Here is a 21,790-nt window from a genome sequence, read left to right as displayed (position 1 = left end):
TGGTACATCCTTTCATATTTATTTTTAATATCCTTTTTCATTTCTAATTTTGAGTGTTTTGTAATATATATAACAAACTAATATAGTAACTGATATAGTAAATAACTGCTAAGTAAATGAATATAACCTGGGGATGCATGCTCAAAAATTTATCGAGTTTTGAATTTCCCTCAACAACATTTTAAAAAACAAATCTATTAATTCACATAGGACACTAATTCTTACTGGCTTTTCTCTAGTTAAATCCAATAAAGTACCACTATTTCCCAAGGAGCCTCATCTCCCACTGTACACCTAAAGAGATCTTCCTGAGACTAGGCTAGACTCATGGCTTGGCTGTGACACTGGGGATTTCTGAGAACTTGGGTCATAGTGCTGTTCCTGCTGTCTCAACAATGTACCAAGAGAACACTGTATACCTGACATCCCAGGTGACGACAAATATCCAAAATGCAAGTTCCCCTGGCTTGAGCAGGTAGAAGCTCTACAGAGGCTGGCGTTTCACTCTGCTGAGCAGTGGCCTACCTCTGCTCAGCCCCACGGGCCTCCATAGTGCTCAGAATCCACAGAGCTCCTGTGATACCGTGTCAATGCCAAGGAGGCAGGGAATTCAGTATCCCTGAGTAGCTACTCTGTGTTATTGGGAATGCTGAATCAGCAAGTCCTGGGACACCAATTTCTTATTTTGCTTTATATTCCTAGTAGCTGACCAATGGGTTGACACAGTAGGTATTCAATAAACACTCGCTGAGGGCTCCCCTGGTGGCGCAGTGGTTTAAAGTCCACCTGCCGATGCAGGGGACGCGGGTTCGTGCCCTGGTCTGGGAAGATCCCACATGCCGCGGAGCGGCTGGGCCCGTGAGCCATGGCCGCTGAGCCTGCGCGTCTGGAGCCTGTGCTCCGCAACGGGAGAGGCCGCAACAGTGAGAGGCCCGCGTACAACAACAACAAAAAAAAAAAACAAAAAAAAAAACTCGGTGAATTAATGAGTAAGTAGTTTTTGATTGCTAAATCATAGAATTCAAAATCAAAAGAAAAAGTGACTTCCACCCAGAACCACTGCTATTGCCCCCTTGCCCATTTGAGGGCATTAGCATGGTAACTAGAAAGAGAAGTCCACCACCCATAGAAGTATCCTATCATGCATTCCATATTCAAATGTATATGCGTTTTTAAACCTGTTTTTAGCCACTGTTCTTTCTTTTAGGCAAAAATCAAGAATGGACATACTTGCAAATGAACATACTGGTTGACTGACTTTTAAGCGTCTGCACAGCTCCCCAGATGGGAACTATCCTGCACGTACAGAAAATAACAACCACATTGTTGTTCACTGTCAGAAACCAAGGGAGTGGAGCCTTCTCCACACAGCTGCTGGTAGATCTCATTTAGAAACACAGTTAAAGCAGTTACAGAACTTTTATTTGCATGTTACACCTCATTAACTTATCTCTGAATTAGCTGAGATGATAAAGTATTAATTATTACAGTGTAAAAAAAAAGAACATTTTTACAAGTTACTGCAATAATAGAACTATTTTATTAAGCATATGAATGTACTTATTTTGTACAAAACACGTATCTTTCTCTCTGCCCCATGAAGCCACCATTCTAGAACCCCATGCTTATAAAAACACACTTTGGGCAGCAATTATGACAAGGTGAAAGAAAGTGCAATTCTTTAAGTAACAACACATAACCACATAACCAAAGTGGGGAACAAAAACAGGCAGAGGTCAGTGGGCTTTGTGGCTAGCTCTCTGCTAGCCACTAGCAGGCCCTAGTCCTGCTCTCAACAGGAAACAATTTAGGCATAAAAACTCCTGAGTATTATTTAAGTAATACCGCCCAACCCTTCTTGGTAGCATCCCTCTTCCAATTCCATTTATCCTGATATTGTAACTAATTTGTAAGTTCTTTAAGAAATTCCGCCCTGGTTTACATCCCTGTCAGTTGCCCATATCCCTCTGAGCTTCAAAAACACAGAAGAGTAGTAAGTTTCAAAAGGATGTCAATTGAAACCTTTTATAGATGAAACCTACTACCTAGAAGTCAACCTGCCAAATATATGCACAGCTGGAGACGAGAGACTGCATAAAAGGTCCAGCTGGAAAATATCTCGGGTACCCAATTAGATCCAGTTATTCTGCATCTGTGGATTTAAAATGATCATCATCCACAGTGGAATAGATGTGTCCCTCGTTGCTTAGAAAATCCACAGCTTGCCTAGAAAGAAAGAAAAAACCAAATGCAGAAGAAAGGAAACTGCCTTTTGGATATGGCCGAATATGTAAACTTTACTCATTTCCCTACTTTCTATCTTAGCTGACAAGAATTCATGGCCATTTTGCTCATGGAAGGCTCTTGCAGGGAGAAACACCAGTAAAATTACAAAACTGAGGTAATCCTTGGAGACAAAGGCTTTAGGGCTGCCTTGGATGCCTCTCCCAAGTTGTGTAAAGCAAAGAAAATAGGACCTCACTTAAATACCAGTGTAAGCAAACTGAAACCAGGATCTAAAGCTATAGTTCCGGTTGCATATAATGTCTCCCAATATAAACAGCTATATAAAAAAATAGCTCCTCACTCATCCACCGACCCTCTCATTCCCCTCTGGGAAATCAAGGTGCAAGAAGGAAAGGAAAGGTCTTTCTAGAAATGGTATGACACCTTCAAATCCTTAAAGGCCCTCAGGGTCAGTGTCAGTAACATATTTAATAAGAGTAACAATTTATAGAGCACCTACTATTGTGACAGACATTCTGCACCTCATCATCACAGTAACTCTAAGATAGGAATTATTATCCTCATCTCATAGGACAGGAAATGGAATTAGACCTGAGTATTCTTTTCTGTCGAGACCTAGAATATCAACTGATTTATAGTAAGAACTATCACAAACACCATAATACTCAGTTTGTTTGATTAGTTCATTAGAATCAGGAAGCTGCTTGTCTAACAGGTTATCAGGACAAGGATGTTGGAAGGACTGTCTAATGGCTTCAGGTCCAGATAGCCTGAGGAACACTGCACACTGGGGACAGCAATGCCAATGCAAATGTACACCTGAGGACTAGGAGCTTAGGATCTCATTCCTCCAGACTAAATTCCACGAGAGGTATCTGGTCAATTTTTGCTCAAAATTACATCCCTTGCACATAATGGTACTTAGTATTTGCTGAATGAAAAATGAATGAGTGAAGTGACAGGCAGCACCATCTTTGTGAGTCCTTTTTCTACTTTTCCATGACTGAACAACTTCGCTTTTGTTAGTCAACAGTTTTTTTTTTTTTTTTAAAACTTACTTCTCATTACCGGGAAATCCTGGTGAGGGGAAACGGGTACAATTCTGGAGCCCTAGTTCACAGAAACCAAATACTCACTTGATGGAGGGTACGGTCATGTGTTGGAGCTGATTCTTGAGATCCTGAAAGTTCAATCCTTCAGGCCTTGGGCAAGCCTTAATCAAATTCAGTACCTGAAGATTCAAATCAGAAAGATTTTAGCAACTACTCTGAATCAGCTCCCCTATGTAAGCCAGAATCCCTTTATAGGAAAGAAATGAGTCAGGTACTTAGCACCATTAAGGAAGTAACATAATTTACAACTAACTGTCTGTGTCTTGCATGTCTGGAGCCACTCAGCTGTTTACCTGGTTCTGGGCCACAGTGAGGCCATTTGTTGGCATGAAGCTATTCCCACCAAAGTTCCCAGCTTCACCCATTCCTGGATTGCTGACAGGTGCTCTCCCTGCTGAGGGCTGAATTAAGAAATAAGTTTACAACATTAGTAAATTCACCAATTTAAACACAGTCCTTGCTCTTTTAAATAGCTTAATAAATAGTTTACAAAAAAACAATTTAAGCAGTTTTTTTTTTTTTTGGCTGCGCCACACGGCTTGTGGGATATTAGTTCCCTGACTGGGGATTGAACCCAGGCCACGTGAAAGCGTGGTTAGAGTCCTAACCACTGGACTGCCAGGAAATTCCCTAAGCAGAGTTTTCCCAATAACAACTGCTTCCCTTGGAAAGGACAGCTATTATCTAATGAGTATTTCATAGGAAGATAAAGTCATTCTCTGAAGCATATCACATCAAACTGAGAGAAAGGTACTTCCTGGATCCTCCTTTTCTTTTGTGATGTGACAGGAACCAGAGGAAAAATAGCACTGAGAAGAAAATTACGGAGATCTGCTATAGTGGTATCTACCTCTGGTGCTTCAATCATGCAAGCATTTACTGAGTGTCAACTAGGCATGAAGCATTACAAGGAGAGAAAAGGAGACATAGTTCTCATTACCCTCTCTTTTCTTCTTTTTTACCACCAAACTTTTAAAAAATAATAGATTATAGTCACTGTTTACATTTCCCAGCACTATTTGGATTCTCTCCAAATATACCTCTGAAACAGTTCTCACCAAACGTACCAATGCTTATCAACCAACACAGCCAGTAATCCCTTTCAGTTCTCATAACACTTGACCTCTCAGAAGCAGACACTGCTGACCACACCCCTCTTGAAATGTACCCCTCCTTAGGCTTCCTGACACCATATTCTTCTGGTTCTCCACTTAATTTTCAAACTATACCTTCTCAGTATCCTTTCTCAGCCTCTTTGTCTACCTGTCTTCCAAAAAGCTGATAGTTCTCTCAGGATTTCATCCCAGACCTCCTCCGAGGCCACAAATCCTCGTTACCAACCATCTACTGAAGACCTCCACTTAGCTATCTCACGCACTTCAAAATAAAGTTTACTTTCCTCCCCAAACCTGCTTGCCCTGGTATATTCCATTTCTATTAGTAAGTCCAAGCCCAGTCCTGTAGACCTTGGCCATCTTTGAGTCTCCACTCGCTCACCTCCCACAGCCCGTCACCACAGCCCATCACCACAGCCCATTAATACAGCGTTCAGTGGCTCGAATTGATCCTCATCACCCCTGATCTCCTGACTGGTGTCTCAGCTGCAAGTCTCTCCTATTCCAATCAACCCTCCTCACTGCTCCAAGTAATAACTTCTGATCATGTCTCTCCTCCACCTAAAAGCTTTCAGCTGGCTCCCCCTGCCTGTGAAAATAATATAAAACTCCTGGATATTAGACCGCTACAACTAGACATCAAAGTCTGTATTTTATTCTTGACCATCCCCTTTCAACACAGGGAATTCTTGCCAGTCACACACACGCCTCTGACATGTTATTCCATGTCTGGAATGCTCCTCCCCTCATCTGCTTGGGAAACACCCTTCTCATCCTTCAAAGCCCAACTTAATTGTCACTGCCTTTGTGAAGACTTCCCTGACATCCCCCCAGGCCAAAGTTAGTTGTGTTCTTCCTTCTTGGCTCTCACAGCATTTGGCCCATTCCCTCTCATAGTAGCCATCGCACTGTTTGCCTGTCACTTTCTCCCATAAGCCCCTTCAGCTTTGCACAGTGCCTGGTGGGCAGCAGGTGCTCAGTCAATGTTTAATTTATTGAACTGAATAAAGATGACAAAAGATTAAATATGTTAAGTACTCATTACAAGTAAAAGAGCATTGTGGAAGCTCATCAGTGAATCCCATGCAGTCAAGAGACTCATTCATTCAACAAACGTTCATTAGGGCTTCCCTGGTGGCGCAGTGGTTAAGAATCCACCTGCCAGTGCAGAGGACGCGGGTTCGAGCCCCGGTCCGGGAAGATCCCACATGCCGTGGAGCAACTAAGCTCGCGTGCCACAGCTACTAAGCCTGTGCTCTAGTGCCCCTGTGCCACAACTACTGAGCCCACATGCCACAACTACTGAAGCCCGCACGCCTAGAGCCCGTGCTCCGCAACAAGAGAAGTCACCACAATGAGAAGCCTGCGCACTGCAATGAAGAGTAGCCCCCGCTCACCGCAACTAGAGAAAGCCCGCGCACACGCGCACAGCACGGAAGACCCAACGCAGACCAAAAAAAAAAAAAAAAAAAAAAAAATCATTAAATGCCAATGCTTCGAGGTCATTAAAAAAAACCCCAAAATTCAGTCATGGTCTCCTGTTTTCAAGCTAGATGCCTTCACGTTGCTTGCTGGTGAGACAGAAGTCCTATTTTATGATCCAGTAATACTGAACTGAACGCTATTTCTTCCCTGGATACCTCTGCTGAAATGACCTCATAAACATGCTTCAGGTGCGCCCCTGCTCCCATATGTGTATTTTAAGACTTGGTTTAGGCATCACCTCCTCCAGGAGGCCGTTTTTGATGTCCAGGTCAGGAGAGGAAACTCTTCTCTGTGGTTCGACAGCACCCTGCACTTGCCACTCCTCACTGCTTAAGTGATCTGAACCCTCAATGCTTAAGGCAAACTCTTTGAGGGAAAGGATTATTTTATTTACTCCTCAATATAACTGTCTATACTCACAGCTTCCACCCATCCTCACTTTAAAACCATTTTTATCACAGAACATTTGATATATATGTATAGGTTATGAAGTATAGTCATAAAATAAACACCCTAAACTTTCTACCCAGTCCCATTCTTTTTAACCCACATTTCCCCTAACCATTGCTGAAGCCTCTCTTCTGAAGATCCACGTTTCCAAATCCGACGGACCTCTCTCATCACCTTACTTGACTTCTAGGCAGCATTCTACTGTTGAACTCCACTCCCTCCTTAAAGTACTCTTTTCAGAATATTCTACAGAACCACATTTCCTGATTTTCCTCCTGCCCAACTGGCAACTTCTCTGACTTTCTCTGGCTCCTGCTGTGCCTCCAGACTCCTAGCTCTGTGTCTCAGAGCTTAGGTCTCTTACCTCTTAACTCACTAGTTACCTCCTCTCATCCAAGGCTTTAAATACCATCCACACAATGACTCCCAATGCTCTCTCTCTACCCCTGACCTCTCCTTTGAGTCCCAGCTTTATACAGTCAGCCGTCCATTCTGGTCTCCATTTGGGTGTCTGACACGTTGCATTTGCTAAGTCCAGAACAGAACTCTGGAGTTTGCCCTTCAAACCTGCTAGCTTCATCTAGTTACTCAAGCCCCAAACCTAGGAGTTATTTTTGTACCCTCTCTTTTCTTTATATCCTGTATCTAAACCATTAAGTCCTGTCAGCTCTACCTTCGAAATGTATTAGAATCCAATCACTTCTTACCCAGCTGCTGCTACCATTCCCCAGAATTACTTCTGTTGCTATTGTTGGTGCCTCATAGTCTACTCTCCACACAGCAGCTCAAGTGAGCTTTTAAAAAGGTAAATCAGACCACATCACTTCCCTAGTCAAAACCTTCTAAAGGTTTAGTGTCAATTAGAAAAAAGTAATCCTTACTATGGCCTACAAAGCCCTACATGATCGGGGTCTCGCTCCCTTGCCTACATCCCTGTACCACCTCCCATGTCATTTGCTTCACTCCAGACAGTCTGGCCTTCTTGCTAGTCTCAAGTATGCCAAGCTTGTTCCAGTCTCATGGCTTCTGACACCGCATGGAATGTTCTTCTCTCATTTAAAATTATACCATTCTTATTCCCTCCATCACTGTCTTCTCCTACTCTGCTTAATTTCAGAGTACCTATAACTACCTAAAATTATATATTTGTTTTCTTGTTGATGGTCCATTTCTCTCAAGAATATAAATTTGAGGGCAGACACTTTACCCATCTTGTTCACTGCTTTATTCCCAGGGCCTAGAATAATGATTGGCATATACTAGGCTCAATAAATTGAATGAATGTATCTTTGTATCCCCAGGGCTTAGCAAAGTGCTTGGCACAAAACAAGAGGCAACAGCTCCAGTCCCTCCTACTGTAACCAGTCTTCCACCTTGCCACCAGAATCATCTAAGGGCACTCTAATACTCAGATCAGCAAACCCATTATGTGGTCCTAGATGGACTTGCCAAACTGAATATGTACCACAGAAAATGTTGAGAAATTTCGATATGAAGCAAGAAATATAGTTGCAGGGACAAAATAATGGTGCATAAATAATCCTGTTTAGCCAATAGGTTGGAAGGAAAGCAGCAAAATGCTATCTTAGTTGGGGTTTTTCTCTGAATATGGACTGAAAATCCTGAAGCTAAGAGCTCAGCTGATAATTATGTGTCTACACTTGAAGCTTGTCTTGGCCTCAGCCATCCAAGCCACCGGGGTTAGAGGAACTTGTAATTTTGAGAGGAAAGTGTTTCATCAGGAATAAAATAACACAGCAAAGCTCGTGGAGAAAATTTTTTTTGAGGACTGAATGATGACTTTCTTGTGGCTCAATCTTCAAAATGTCAAGGAAATCAAAGCCGGAGCACAGAAGTGGTTTAGGTTTTTTCAGGGAAGAGAAAAAACGACGAGAATGAAGCTGCTCACCTGGCTGTTAGACTTGCTGAGCATCATGTGTGCATTGACTACTTCCAGAATATGTGTGGTGAACTCATTCATATCCTCCAGGGGCATGATCTTAAAGGCTACCAGGCTTTTCTTGTTCTATTAAAATAAAGAGAGAAATGTGAACAAATAATGAGCACATTCAAGTCAATTTCAGGTCAAAACATTGTGGCTCCTTTCTCGGTTATAGTATTTTACTAACTGAGGAAAATGTGTTATATACTGAAAATTTTTAACTCAGAGTTAATCCAAAAACAGTCAATGAAATATAGTCAAAAGAACAAAACTAGCACAGAGATGTTCAATGACTTTCCCAGGGTTATACAACCAGAGTCTAGTCTCCAAATCCAGTGTCCGCCTTCTACACCTAATGAATGCCATAGATGGCAACTGTAGGCTGAGATCTTGTTCTTTCTCTACCTTTCTGTTTGTTTTATATTGAGGAAACCCATTATTTCCTTTTGAAGAAGAAAATAATGAATTAACTTCAATATAACTCCCATTAAACATAGAGACTTACTAAGTCTTAAGTATCCTAAACTTAGGCATGACCCCAGAAACTGCTTCATGCAGATACATTTTTTTTTTCCCCCCCCGTACGCGGGCCTCTCACTAATGTGGCCTCTCCCGTTGCGGAGCACAGACTCCAGATGCGCAGGCCCAGTGGCCATGGCTCACAGGCCCAGCCGCTCCGCGGCACGTGGGATTCTCCCGAACCGAGGCACGAACCCGTGTCCCCTGAATCGGCAGGCGGACTCTCAATCTCTGCGCCACCAGGCAAGCCCCATGCAGATACATTTTAACTGTCGTTTTTTTTCCTGACTTTACCTGAAAAGATCTCAGATGACCAGCCACTTTCACATATGTTTCTGGAGGAACCACAGTGTTTTCACTGCTGGCATCCTAACAGAAAAAATACAAACACACCACTTAGGTTTTAGTGATGCTGGTGAAAGCCTCTTCAAAATTTCTAAATTATGTACAGAAAGAGAAAGTTACAAAGTAAGAGCTAAAGGATCCTAATGTAGCACTACCTAGTTTGCCCTGCCTTTTAGAATTTAATTTTTAAAAAATAAAACCAGGAATTAGAATAAAAATATCCAAGTTCTATGTTATGCACATCAAAAAACAAGCAAACAATTATGGCACTCTCATTCAGTGTTCTTAGGCACACAACTTTCTGGTGGACATACTTATTGGCATAGCAACTGTACTTTTAGAAATTTAAGAAAATAAAGAACATGTATTAAGATTTAGCTTTAATATGGTCAACTAATCTATGACAAAGGAGACAAGGATATACAATGGAGGAAAGACAGTTGCTTCAATAAGCGGTGCTGGGAAAACTGGACAGCTACATGTAAAAGAATGAAATTAGAACACTCCCTAACACCATGCACAAAAATAAACTGAAAATGGATTAAAGATCTAAATGTAAGGCCAGACACTATAAAACTCTTAGAGGAAAACATAGGAAGAACACTTTTTGACATAAATCACAGCAAGTTCTTTTTTGATCGACCTCCTAGAGTAATGGAAATAAAAACAAAAATAAACAAATGGGACCTAATGAAACTTAAAAGCTTTTGCAAAGCAAAGGAAACTACAAACAGGACGAAAAGACAACCCTCAGAATGGGAGAAAATATTTGCAGAAGAAAGATTCATCTCCAAAATATATAAACAGCTCATGCAGCTCAATATTAAAAAAACAAACAGCCCAATCCAAAAATGGGCAGAAGACCTAAATAGACATTTCTCCAAAGAAGACATACAGATGGCCAAGAAGCACATGAAAAGCTGCTCAACATCACTAATTATTAGAGAAATGCAAATCAAAACTACAATGAGGTATCACCTCACACCAGTTAGAATGGGTATCTTCAGAAAATCTACAAACAACAAATGCTGGAGAGGGTGTGGAGAAAAGGGAACCCTCTTGCACTATTGGTGGGAATGTAAACGGATACAGCCACTATGGAGAACAGTACAGCGGTTCCTTCAAAACCTAAAAATAGAATTACCATATGACCCAGCAATCCCACCACTGGGCATATACCCAGAGAAAACCATAATTCAAAAAGACACATGCACCCCAGTGTTCACTGCAGCACTATTTATAAGAGCCAGGTCATAGAAGCAACCTAAATGCCCATAGATAGACGAATGGATAAAGAAGATATGGTACACATATACAATGGAATATTACTCAGACATAAAAATGAACGAAATTGGGTCACGTGTAGAGATGTGGATGGATCTAGAGACTGTCATACAGAGTGAAGTAAGTCAGAAAGAGAAAAACAAATATCGTATATTAACGCATGTATGGGGAACCTAGAAAAATGGTACAGATGAACCGGTTTGCAGGGCAGAAATTGAGACACAGATGTAGAGAGCAAACGTATGGACACCAAGCGGGGAAAGTGGCTGGGGGGTGGTGGTGGTGGTGTGATGAATTGGGCGATTGGGATTGACATGTATACACTGATGTGTATAAAATGGATGACTAATAAGAACCTGCTGTATAAAAAAAAAATAAAATAAAATTCAAAAAGAGATTTAGCTTTAGGAGTATTCATCACAGCATAGTTTTGAATACTAAAACATTTAAAACAACCTACATATCCAACAAAAGGTGCACATTTGTATAATGGATTACTTTATACTGCTGCAAATGATAATGCAGAATTCTATTCATTGTCTGTGAAGACCTGCTGTGACTCATGGAAAAAAGCTTATTTCCCACAAGGGGAAACATATACATCAAAACGTTAACAAAAGTTAACTTGGATAATTATAAATGATTTTAATATTTCTTTTTGGGTTTTCTAGACTATGTACCTATTATTAATAAGAAAAATACATAAGCTGACTCAAAGCTCTTTTTGATTATAAAATACACGACTATAAAAAAACGAGAATATAGAATGTATGTGTTTAAAACTAAAAAACACCCCAATTCCCATTACCTGGAGATTATCAACTATTTGCATTTCACTCTACCTAGTATTTTACATAGCTGTATATATACCACAGATAAAAGTTTGTATTCTCTCAAAGAACATTTTAAAACAAGTTGGAACTAACACAACATTATAAATCAACTATACTGCAATAAAAATTAAAAACAAACTCTTGCAAAAAGTAAAGCTGGATCTATACTTCTCTCCTTTTACCAAAATACATCATTTAATTATAAAAAGACTTAATCATATATAGAGATATAAAAAGAAACCACAGAAATTATAGAAGGAAACATGAATTGAAAAATAATCTGAAACAAGGAAAAGCTTTTCAAAGTCAAAAGACAAACTAGAGAAGTCATATAATTATGATAAGAGGTTAATATTTTTCAGGCTCTTGCAAACAAAAATAAATATCCAAACACTCCTGGGGAATCAAAGGACTTTAGACAACTAAAAATCCACCCACAAATTAACACTGAATAAAGTTAAAAAAAAAAAATCCAATCTCTCTAAAACCAAAGAATTACGCACAAAAAATGAGAAAATTCTCAATGACAAGACTATTTTTAAACTATGATACAAAAATTTAAGACTCATAAAACCTACTGTTAGGGTGTGGAGAACTAATGGGGAACTCTCATGCACTAAGCAAATTGGTACCTATATGGAAGGCAATAAAAAATGTAAAAACGTAAATGTAAGATTAACCAAAAAAGAAAGTAGAAACATGTAAAATGTGTATTTCCTCCAGAAAACCTAGTTTAAATTGATCTTAAGGAGATTATCTCAATCATGAAGAGATGTACACAAAGATACTCACAGCTGCATTGTCTATAATAACAAATGATGGAAATAAGCTAAATGTTTCCTGACTGGGTCTATAAGTAAGGGATGATATATCCTTATGATGGAATAGGCAGTCACCAAAATTGATGATGTAAATTTGTATTTATTGACATTAAGAAATCAGTTCCACTACATAGTTTTGAGCGAAAAGAGCAGATTATAGAGCAGTTGCATATCATATTATCCTTTATGTAAAACTGTAAGCATACATCTCATATATGTACAGATATGCAGAGAGAAATGTCTGAAAGGGTATTTCCCAAAATGTGTTGTAACAGTAGTCATCTTTTGGATGTGGGATTTCAGGGGATCTTTAAATGTTTATAAGTGAGCACCATACATTTTGTATGAGCATGCAGTATTAGGCATCTCTAGTAACTACCTTCCCCCTTGATGGCAGGGACTGTGTCTTTTGCATTCTTTGTCTACCTGGAACCAAGCAGTCTGGTTCAGAATCAGTGCTCCAATAACAACTGTTGAATGAATTCTCCTGTATTTTTCTGAGGTCCAAAAAATAAAGAATGAATAACTATCAAGTTAATTCTTCACAGACTACTTGTGGTTTTTGAAGCGAAAATAGCATACAAAGTATGCATTATCCAAATGTTCTATAATGAATGTATTTTAAAAACAACATAAAAAACCAAGAGGCCTCTGCCCAATTAAAAAATAAAAAGGGGGCTTCCCTGGTGGCACAGTGGTTAAGAATCTGCCTGCCAATGCAGGGGACACAGGTTCGATTCCTGGCCCAGGAAGATCCCACATGCTGCGGAGCAACTAAGCCCATGTACCACAACTACTGAGCCTGTGCTCTAGAGCCCGTGAGCCATAACTACTGAGCCCACATGCCACAGTTAATGAATCCCATGTGCCTAGAGCCCGTGCTCGCAACGAGAGAAGCCACGACATGAGAAACCCGCGCATCACAACAAAGAGTAGCTCCCGCTCGCCGCAACTAGAGAAAGCCCGCGCACAGCAACAAAGACCTAACACAGCTAAATAAATAAATAAATTTTTAAAAATAATTAAAAAAAATAAAAAGGGTAAAAGGAATATATTTTCTTTAAGTCTATTTTCTGCATGTTTATACATATACTCATATATATGTTGCTTTGCAAAAATGGGGCCACACCATGCATACTACCTTTTTTTTTTTTTTTTTGCGGTATGCGGGTCTCTCACTGTTGTGGCCTCTCCTGCTGCGGAGCACAGGCTCAGTGGCCATGGCTCACGGGCCCAGCTGCTCCGCAGCATGTGGGAACTTCCCGGACTGGGGCATGAACCCGTGTCCCCTGCATCGGCAGGCGGACTCTCAACCACTGCGCCACCAGGGAAGCCCCATACTACCTTTAACATGCTCTTTTCCTCTCAACAATTTATGGTAAACAATTCTTTGTGACAATACATACATTTCTACATCATTTGCAGTATTTTAAAAAATATACCAGGATTTAATTAATAATATCCTACTGCTAACATTGAGATTCCTTTTAGTTTTCCATTATTATAAATAATGATGATCAACAATCTTACAACTGAATCTTTGCGTGTATTTTTAATTATTCCTGAATGCAAATTTCTGGCAGTGGAGTGGTCAACATTTCTGAGATGATTTTGATCATCGGCTGATTTTTGAGAAAGGTGATGCTCATAACATCAAGGTAGGGCGGTATCCACTTCCCCAGACAAACAGTGACAATTCACTCCATAAAAAAGCGCCTACTGCTCTCAATAGAAGTGGACATTGCCATTCTCTTTTCTCCTTTGCCAATTTAATAAACTAAAAATGGTATCTTAATGTTAAGTAAACTTGCTTTTCTTATTGTTGTTGCAATTTGTATTTCATCTATTATGAATTACTTGTGCATTTCTTTGCCCGTTTTCCTAAGGTGTGGTTGCTTTTTCCTTTTTGCTTTGTAAGAACTTTCAATAATTGAAAATTTTAAATGTTCGTAATATTTTGCAAAAAATTTTCCCACTAATTTAAATAATATTTACTCAGGGCCCACTATGTAACTGGCACTGTTCTAGGTGCTAGGGATACAGTGCCTACATAAAAATCCTTGTTCTCACAGAGTTTACATTCTAGTGTGTCCCGTCACTTGCCCTTTAACTTCGTTTATAGTATTTTGGGAAGTTTAAAAGATTTTAAATTTTTTATGACATCAAATGTATTGGCCTTTAATGTTAGGGTTTCTTCCTTTGATGTCTTGCTTATGTTTTATTTTTATAATAAGATCCACCTTTAAAAAGTAAGACTAAAAAAGTTCAACATCTCCAAAGTCCCAGAGTAACCCCACCCTGATTCAAAACCAACTACTTACATCTGTGTCAACCCACTGGCGAACATCCATGGGTGCAGCCGTCATGTCATCTATTTTGTAAACAATGTTGGTTGCAGCCTTCTCTGCATTTCTGATTATCCCCACAATAGTGACCTAGACCAGAAGAAAAAAAAATTTGGTTTTCTTGGAAACCAAAGCAACACTTATGTATTTTCTTAAAAATATTTATTTATTTATTTATTTGGCTGCACTGGGTCTTAGCTGTGGCACGTGGTATCTTCATTGCAGCATGCGGGATCTTTAGTTGTGGCACACAGGCTCTTAGTTACGGCATGCAGGATCTAGTTCCCTGACCAGGGATTGAACTTGGGCCCCCTGCATTGGGAGCATGGAATCTTAACCACTGGACCACCAGGGAAGTCCCTATGTTTTTTTTTCATAAATTTATTTATTTTAGGCTGCATTGGGTCTTCATTGCTGCGCGCAGGCTTTCTCTAGTTGCAGTGAGTGGGGGCTACTTTTTATTGCAGTGCGCGGGCTTCTCATTGCGGTGGCTTCTCTCGTTGCGGAGTATGGGCTCTAGGCGCACGGGCTTCAGTAGTTGTGGCTCGCGGGCTCTAGAGCACAGGCTCAGTAGTTGTGGCGCACAGGCTTAGCTGCTCCACAGCATGTGGGGTCTTCTCAGACCAGGGCTTGAACCCATGTCCCCTGCACTGAGGCGGATTCTTAACCACTGCGCCACCAGGGAAGTCCCCTATGTGTTTATTTATTTTTTTTGTGGTAAGCAGGCCTCTCACTGTTATAGCCTCTCCCGTTGCAGAGCACTGACTCCGGACGCGCAGGCTCAGTGGCCATGGCTCACGGGCCCAGCCGCTCCGCAGCATGTGGGATCTTCCCGGACCGGGGCACGAACCCGTGTCCCCTGCGTCGGCAGGCGGACTCTCAACCACTGCGCCACCAGGGAGGCCCACCCCTATGTATTTTCACCCCTATGTATTTTGTTGAGATGTTAGTTTTATCTCATTCTTCATTCCTATGATTAAGTGACTCTTCCACAAATTATTTTTACTTACCTGTGAAATCTCAACATTTCCAATTCTGAACACTTCATCAACCAGAGTAGCAGAAAGCAGCTGAGATATGGTACAGGGTACAATATGCTGAGCTCGGGCTCTCTGAAAAAAAAGTATGCATACATCCAATTAAGAAAATAATAACTACTGTTCATTTAGCACCTGCTATGTGCCAAGCACTTTACATATATTATAACATTGAATCTTCAAAATGCACCTCATCATCCCTGCTTCACAGAGATGAAAACCAGGGTTATATAGCTAACAAATGCCACACTTTAGATTTCAAACCCAGGCTTGTCTGACTCCAAAGCTCCTGATGAATGGATAAGTTTGTGCGGTACTAGGGATCACCAAAATGAGTAGGCCAGAGTGCAAACAGCATAAGGAAGATGACCTGCTTCTGGAACAGACTTTTAAAGGAAACCCCACCTTTAGGAGCTGGCTTTTTATCACAGATGAGATGGTACTCAGAAGGGGTTTGAGAGATGGCCAGCAGAGACAGAACATTGGAGTTGTTCTAACTCTCATGATAAAATATAACAGAAAGTTAGAGGTACAGCTTTAGGATAGATGTTCTGACAATCAAATGTGAGTATGGGGAAAATGGGATAAGGGCTTGGCCACACTGGACATCTTAAAGGAAAGGGACAGGAGGTGATGGGCAGAAGAGGACACCCAAATCACATCCAGAAGCAGCCTAACACCAGCATAAATTCTTATTTTTGCCTACCACTGGGCAGAGGTTGTTTGGGGAACATAAAAATGAGTAGAATGGAATAGGATTTGCCTTCAACATACTCCTAACTTAGGGGAGGTAAAAATGTAAATAACGAGCCTGATCTTGATACACTATAGAATGAGATGCTCTATGTAGGATCTCGGAAATATTTTTGGCAATTTCAAGAAGAGGGAGCATTTAGGCTGGACCTTGAAGCACAAGAATTTCGACAGTGAAAAAATAGTGGGTAGGGAATATGCATTATAGGCTGAGGGCAAACATGCACTCTCATACACTCTTAGAGGGACCATGTACAAGATGGAAAAAGCATGGTGGATTAAAGATTACGGTTCTTCCTGTTGGAGATCAACAGGATGTAACCCAGTAACTGTTCCACATGTAAGACTGAACATAGCAGACTCTTGGTCTTCATGGATTTAGCAGTTGAAGCTTATCCCTGAAGGTCCATGATACTCGCAACATTTCACTTTGCTGAAGCCTAATTTTGAATGGTGAGTACTGCCAGGATGGTAGAAAGTAAGCCTAGCCAACTACCAGCACACATGTCACAACAGGCAGCAGCCAAGCTTGAGTGTAAAGATTATGGCTCTACCACTCAGGAGCAGTGTGTTCTTGGTCACATTTCTCTATTCATCTGTACCTCAGTTTCCTCATCTATAAAACTAGGAATAATAAAATCATTAAAAATCATTATGAAAATTAAATATATGGTGAAGTACCTAGAATAACTGGCACACTGTAAGCACTCAATAAACATTAGGAATTATTAGGTCAGCTATTGTTCCTCACTCTTTATAGCTGCAATAGCTTTTAACAAGGATATAAAGGAATCAACTGTTTTTCAATTTTACTTTATAGTATTTTATAAGTGAAGTTATATGCTATATTAGTATTTATATATTTAAAATTTGCTGAGGTCCCAGGATTTAGCTCTCATAATCTACTATACAGTTTTCACCTATCACACCTGAGATTTTCATTGTATCTTCAGCATAAGAAAACTAAGAGCCACTGTGGTAACAGCAGCAAGAATATGGGCTTTGGAGCCAGAAAGTCCTACAGACCTGTGTTCAAATCCCAGCTCCACAGCCCTGGACACACCACCACCTATTCTATAAAATGAGGATATCTACCTTTTGAGTTGTAAATGAAATATATAATGTATATGAAAATGCTAATCCCAAGCACCACATGTAGTAGGTATTCAATAAATATTATTACTCCTCAGGGAAAAAAGTTACAGATGGGTAATTATTGAGGTGTTAGTAAATACCTTCAAATTCATCTCAAATCACAGCAAGTTCTTGTTTTTTAATGAGCACCTATTATGTGCCAAGAACTGATCACAAAGAGTTTCCAGTTTGTTCCAAAGAGATTCACAGAGAGGGTGTCAGCACAAGTACTGATATGTTTAATTCTGAAAAAAATTCTTTTCTAGCTGACTATGAACCACTGGCTACTCTGACAGTACTATAAAAAACTCACCATTTTTAAAGGCAAAACATGGTATTAGAAATTTCACATGATTCAATCAAATATAACAGGTTTATAGTCAAAGCAGGAAACATTTTAGATAGAGTGTTTATCTAATTTACTGTGGAAAAGGCACTAGATTTAAACATAAAAAGACCTGGGTTTGAAACTCCAGTTTATAACCATCATTGTTCTCTGAAAAGCAGTCTTAATACACAGCCCCAGGGAGGGATACTGAGATTAAGAATTCTAACAACCAGAATGAAGAAAAGTAGTTAAGATAAAGGAGAAAAGATGAGAACCAATGATCTATCTTTTGTTTTTTCCTTTACAGCCTCAAGGAAGACAAAGTTAGAGGACTTGGAGTCCCCTCTGGTCTTCCTGGGAAAAAGAAAATTACAATAGACAGAAGTTGCTCATCAGATTTTGGATTTGTGCAGCATCAATGTGTGGACTAACTAGCTATGCAAGCTCAGGTGTCCCTTAATCTCCCTGAGCCTCTGTTGTGCAATGCAGTAAATAATAATTAACTCACAGGATTATATAAAATAATCATATGAAAAATATAAAGCAATGCCCAAATGTATGGGAATTATCAATGGATTTTTTTCCCACTGACACACCCTTGTGAATTACCAGTTTAGGTAAAAGCTTATCAACCTGGACATAAAACACAGAAGCTACTAATACTGAATCTTAACACCAAATCCTATATTTTTTAAAGGATGAAATCAATAGCAGCTATTAAATTGAAACTCATTTCTGAAAGAGTGAATAACAAGCATTTGGACAGCTTTTTACAGATCACTTTCCTATACATTACCTCATTTATCAATTCTCAGAACCACCCTGGGACATGCGTAGTACTAGTACTATTATCAGATGAGAAAAATCAAGGGCCACCAAAACCAGCAGTGGAAGCTGCTTCGCTAAACTCACACCACCAGTTAAAAGGCAAAGTTGATTCTGGACACCACGTACTCTGGCTCCAATGCTCAGGTTCTTTTTAATAATACTCTCTGGGACCATTTACTGAAAGCAACTCTGGGGCAGGTGTAATTATATATATATATCATAATATTAAGTCTCACAACAACCTCGTAAGGTATCTATTATTAATCCCATTTAGTAGGTGCCAAACAGATTTCCAAGAAGGTATCATTTGTCCAATGATACCCTGCAAGGAGTGTCAGAGCAATGGTGGATCATAGATCCACTAGACTTCAAAGACCATGTTCTTTCCACCGCATTAGAGCACCTCATTACATTTCATTTAAAAACGACTTCCAATACATGAAGAATGTAAACTAGGCTATACAAACAAGTTCACTTTTCCCACAAGGTTGATTTCATTAGTTCTATTGGTAAATTTCAAAATAAAGGCAAGGAAACAATGGATGCAAAATTAGGGGAATTTCATTTTTCAAAATTACAGCACTCAATTATAAGATTCGAAAAGATAATAATTGACAATTATCGTATCAGCTCAAGTTTAACACTCTTCCTTCATCGCATAACTTTTCTCTCACAGATGAGTCAGTAGCTTCCGGACAGTATAAGATAAAACGAAGTACGCTTTCAACCTACAGATTTCTTTTCGGCCTGGGAAGGTGTCGGTGATCCAAAGCCCCCAGGGGACTGTGTGTAGCTTCCGGTTCCCCCAAAAGAGGAACTGCTATAGCTTTCAAATCCACCTGGTTTTAAACAACAACGGTATTAATACCTGTTCCGCCCTCCAAGCCTCTGAAAAATCCACAGGACCCCCAGACTTCACCCTAGCCACTTCCAGCGTCTCCTTAACCTCCCCCCGACCCCGCACGCCCCCGCGGCCGGCCCCCGCCCCTCCCCCACCCCCGCCGCCACAGGCCTCTCCCACCCAGCCCCTTGCTAAATCCTTCTTGCGGGTCTCGTAATCCGCCCCACTCATCATTACTGGTCCACATCTTCGTCACGATTCCCTCAGGAAAGAGTTGCAGAAGGTTCCGGTCTGGTGGGTTCCCCTAACCGCCTCCGAGCCCTGAGGCGGCCGCTCCGCTATATCTACTTTTCGCAGGAGCCACAAACTCCTTCCCGCGAAAGACGGAGCCAGTCAGCAGCCAGAACTCTTCTCGCTTCAGCCAATCAGTGCTCACGAATCGTACGCCTTTTCCCGTCTTCTCCAGCCGCGCTCCCGAAAACGCGCACTCTGCTCCCGGGAGGGTAGGAAGCCTCTGCGGCCATCGTTACTAAGGGCAAAAAAGACTGCGCAAGCGGAAGTAAGGCTGAGGGACGTTGTGATAGGACGGTGTCTCGAAAAAATAACCAATCAAGATGATATTTCCGCTCCTCTGGCCGTGTCACCCCCCGTGACACCTTACATCACTTCCTTTGTACGGCCTCCTCCTGTTCCCGCCAAATTCTTCCCAAGCGACGCCTTAATCTAAAGGGTTGTAGTAGAATTTCTGCTTTCGCATCTGGGCCTGGCGATCACGCAGCATTTGCGCACCCGGGGAAGTCAGTACTGGCTTCACGGCACCTCGTGGAGTTGCATGTTCTTTTCCTTAAAAAGCCAAGTTCAGTTCTTTTATTGCCACCTTCTCGTCCTGATTTTCCCCAGTGAGGCAATGAGAAACCTACACTGTCTTTCCCAGAATGGCAGAAGATCTGAGAATGACATCCCCCCAACCTGTTCCTCACCCCGCTCTAATCCAGTTTCGCATCCTCGGTTGCTTCAAGTATTCTTCATATAACAGTTGTGTCCCTACTATAGAGAGTGGAACACGTCTGTCAGTTCTTTGCTCTAAATACTACTATACTGTTAGGACTCCTCCTCCCTCCCCCAATTAATTTATTAAAAAATATTTATTGGGCTTCCCTGGTGGCGCAGTGTTTGAGAGTCCGCCTGCCGATGCTGGGGACATGGGTTCGTGCCCCGGTCCCACATGCCGCGGAGCGGCTGGGCCTGTGGGCCATGGCCGCTGAGCCTGCACGTCCGGAGCCTGTGCTCCGCCCACAACGGTAGAGACTGCAATGGTGAGAGGCCCAAGTACTGCAAAAAAAAAAGAAAAAAAAAATTTATTGATGTCTCTTTTGTTCCCAGCTCAGTGCTGGCCACTAGGATTCAATGGTAAATAAGATAGACATGGTCCCGGGCTTTTGGGCCATTGTATTTCCTTTGCTAAAACTGCAGGCACTGTTTTTTTTGGTTTGTTTTTGGTTTTTTTTTTTGGCTACGTTGGGTCTTTGTTGCTACTTCACGGGCTTTCTCTAGTTGCGGCAAGCAGGGGCTACTATTCGTTGTGGTGCTCGGGCTTCTCGCTGCGGTGGCTTCTCTTGCTACGGAGCACGGGCTCTAGGCGCGCAGGTTCAGTAGCTCCACGACATCCGGGACCTTCCTGGACCAGGGATGGAACCCGTGTTCCCTGAATTGGTAGGCGGATTCTTAACCACTGCGCCACCAGGGCAGTCCCGCAGGCACTGTCTTAAATATTTTACATTAATTAACTCAGTCCTGTGAGGTAGGTAAATACTGCTGTTGTCCCCACTTTACAGATGAGAAAACTGAAGCTAAGTTGTGGGCGTCTATACTGAAGCCCAGGAAGTCTGATTCTATCAACCAGTGTAGTTAGTATACCTTCTTGAACATCCTAGACCTGGGGCACAAACTCACATGACAACTGGGCTCAGGCAGGAAAACTGTAAATATAGTGGATTGAATAATAGAGGGGAATTTTTTTTTTAATTGAAGTATAGTTGACTCACATTGTGTTAGTTTCCGGTGTACAGCAAAGTGATTCAGATATATATACGTTCTTTTTCCTTGTAAGTTGTTGTTTTTTTAAATTTTATTTTTTTATACAGCAGGTTCTTGTTAGTTATCCATTTTATACATATTAGTGTATACATGTCAATCCCCATCGCCCAATTCATCCCACCACCACCACCACCCCCCAGCCACTTTCCCCCCTTGGTGCCCATACGTTTGTTCTCTACATCTGTGTCTCAATTTCTGTCCTGCAAACCGGTTCATTTGTACCATTTTTCTAGGTTCCACATATACACGTTAATATATGATATTTGTTTTTCTC

General features: G+C 41.1%; 1 protein-coding gene across 3 annotated transcripts; it reads right to left on the bottom strand.

The window, feature by feature from the left end:
- Positions 1-1,441: 1,441 nt before the first annotated feature.
- RPA2 (replication protein A2) lies at positions 1,442-19,940 on the bottom strand. 3 transcript variants are annotated; one of them, XM_082662144.1, is made up of 9 exons: positions 19,657-19,940; positions 19,311-19,417; positions 15,509-15,610; positions 14,475-14,588; positions 9,165-9,239; positions 8,319-8,435; positions 3,653-3,760; positions 3,384-3,478; positions 1,442-2,226 (listed from the first exon to the last, which is right to left on the bottom strand). In XM_082662144.1, the coding sequence occupies exons 1-9, from the start codon at positions 19,664-19,666 to the stop codon at positions 2,142-2,144; spliced, it is 813 nt and encodes a 270-aa protein (XP_082518270.1). In that variant the 5' UTR covers positions 19,667-19,940; the 3' UTR covers positions 1,442-2,141. The 3 variants fall into 3 exon arrangements, with proteins under 3 accessions (XP_082518270.1, XP_082518271.1, XP_082518272.1); XM_082662145.1 differs by lacking the exon at positions 9,165-9,239; XM_082662146.1 differs by lacking the exon at positions 19,311-19,417.
- Positions 19,941-21,790: the final 1,850 nt, after the last annotated feature.

The sequence above is a fragment of the Grampus griseus genome (assembly GCF_964374135.1).
Source record: "Grampus griseus genome assembly, chromosome: 1".
NCBI classification, from domain to species: Eukaryota; Metazoa; Chordata; class Mammalia; order Artiodactyla; family Delphinidae; genus Grampus; species Grampus griseus.
This window is presented reverse-complemented; position numbering and strand designations above follow the sequence as displayed.

Excerpts from the sequence above, each read along its gene's own strand:
- RPA2 (XM_082662144.1), bottom strand. Across the intron at positions 15,611-19,310 it reads CCCAGGCCGAAAAGAAATCT|AGAGCCCGAGCTCAGCATAT; the intron begins GTAGGTTGAAAG and ends CTTTTTTTTCAG. Across the intron at positions 8,436-9,164 it reads GTCATCTGAGATCTTTTCAG|AACAAGAAAAGCCTGGTAGC; the intron begins GTAAAGTCAGGA and ends TTATTTTAATAG.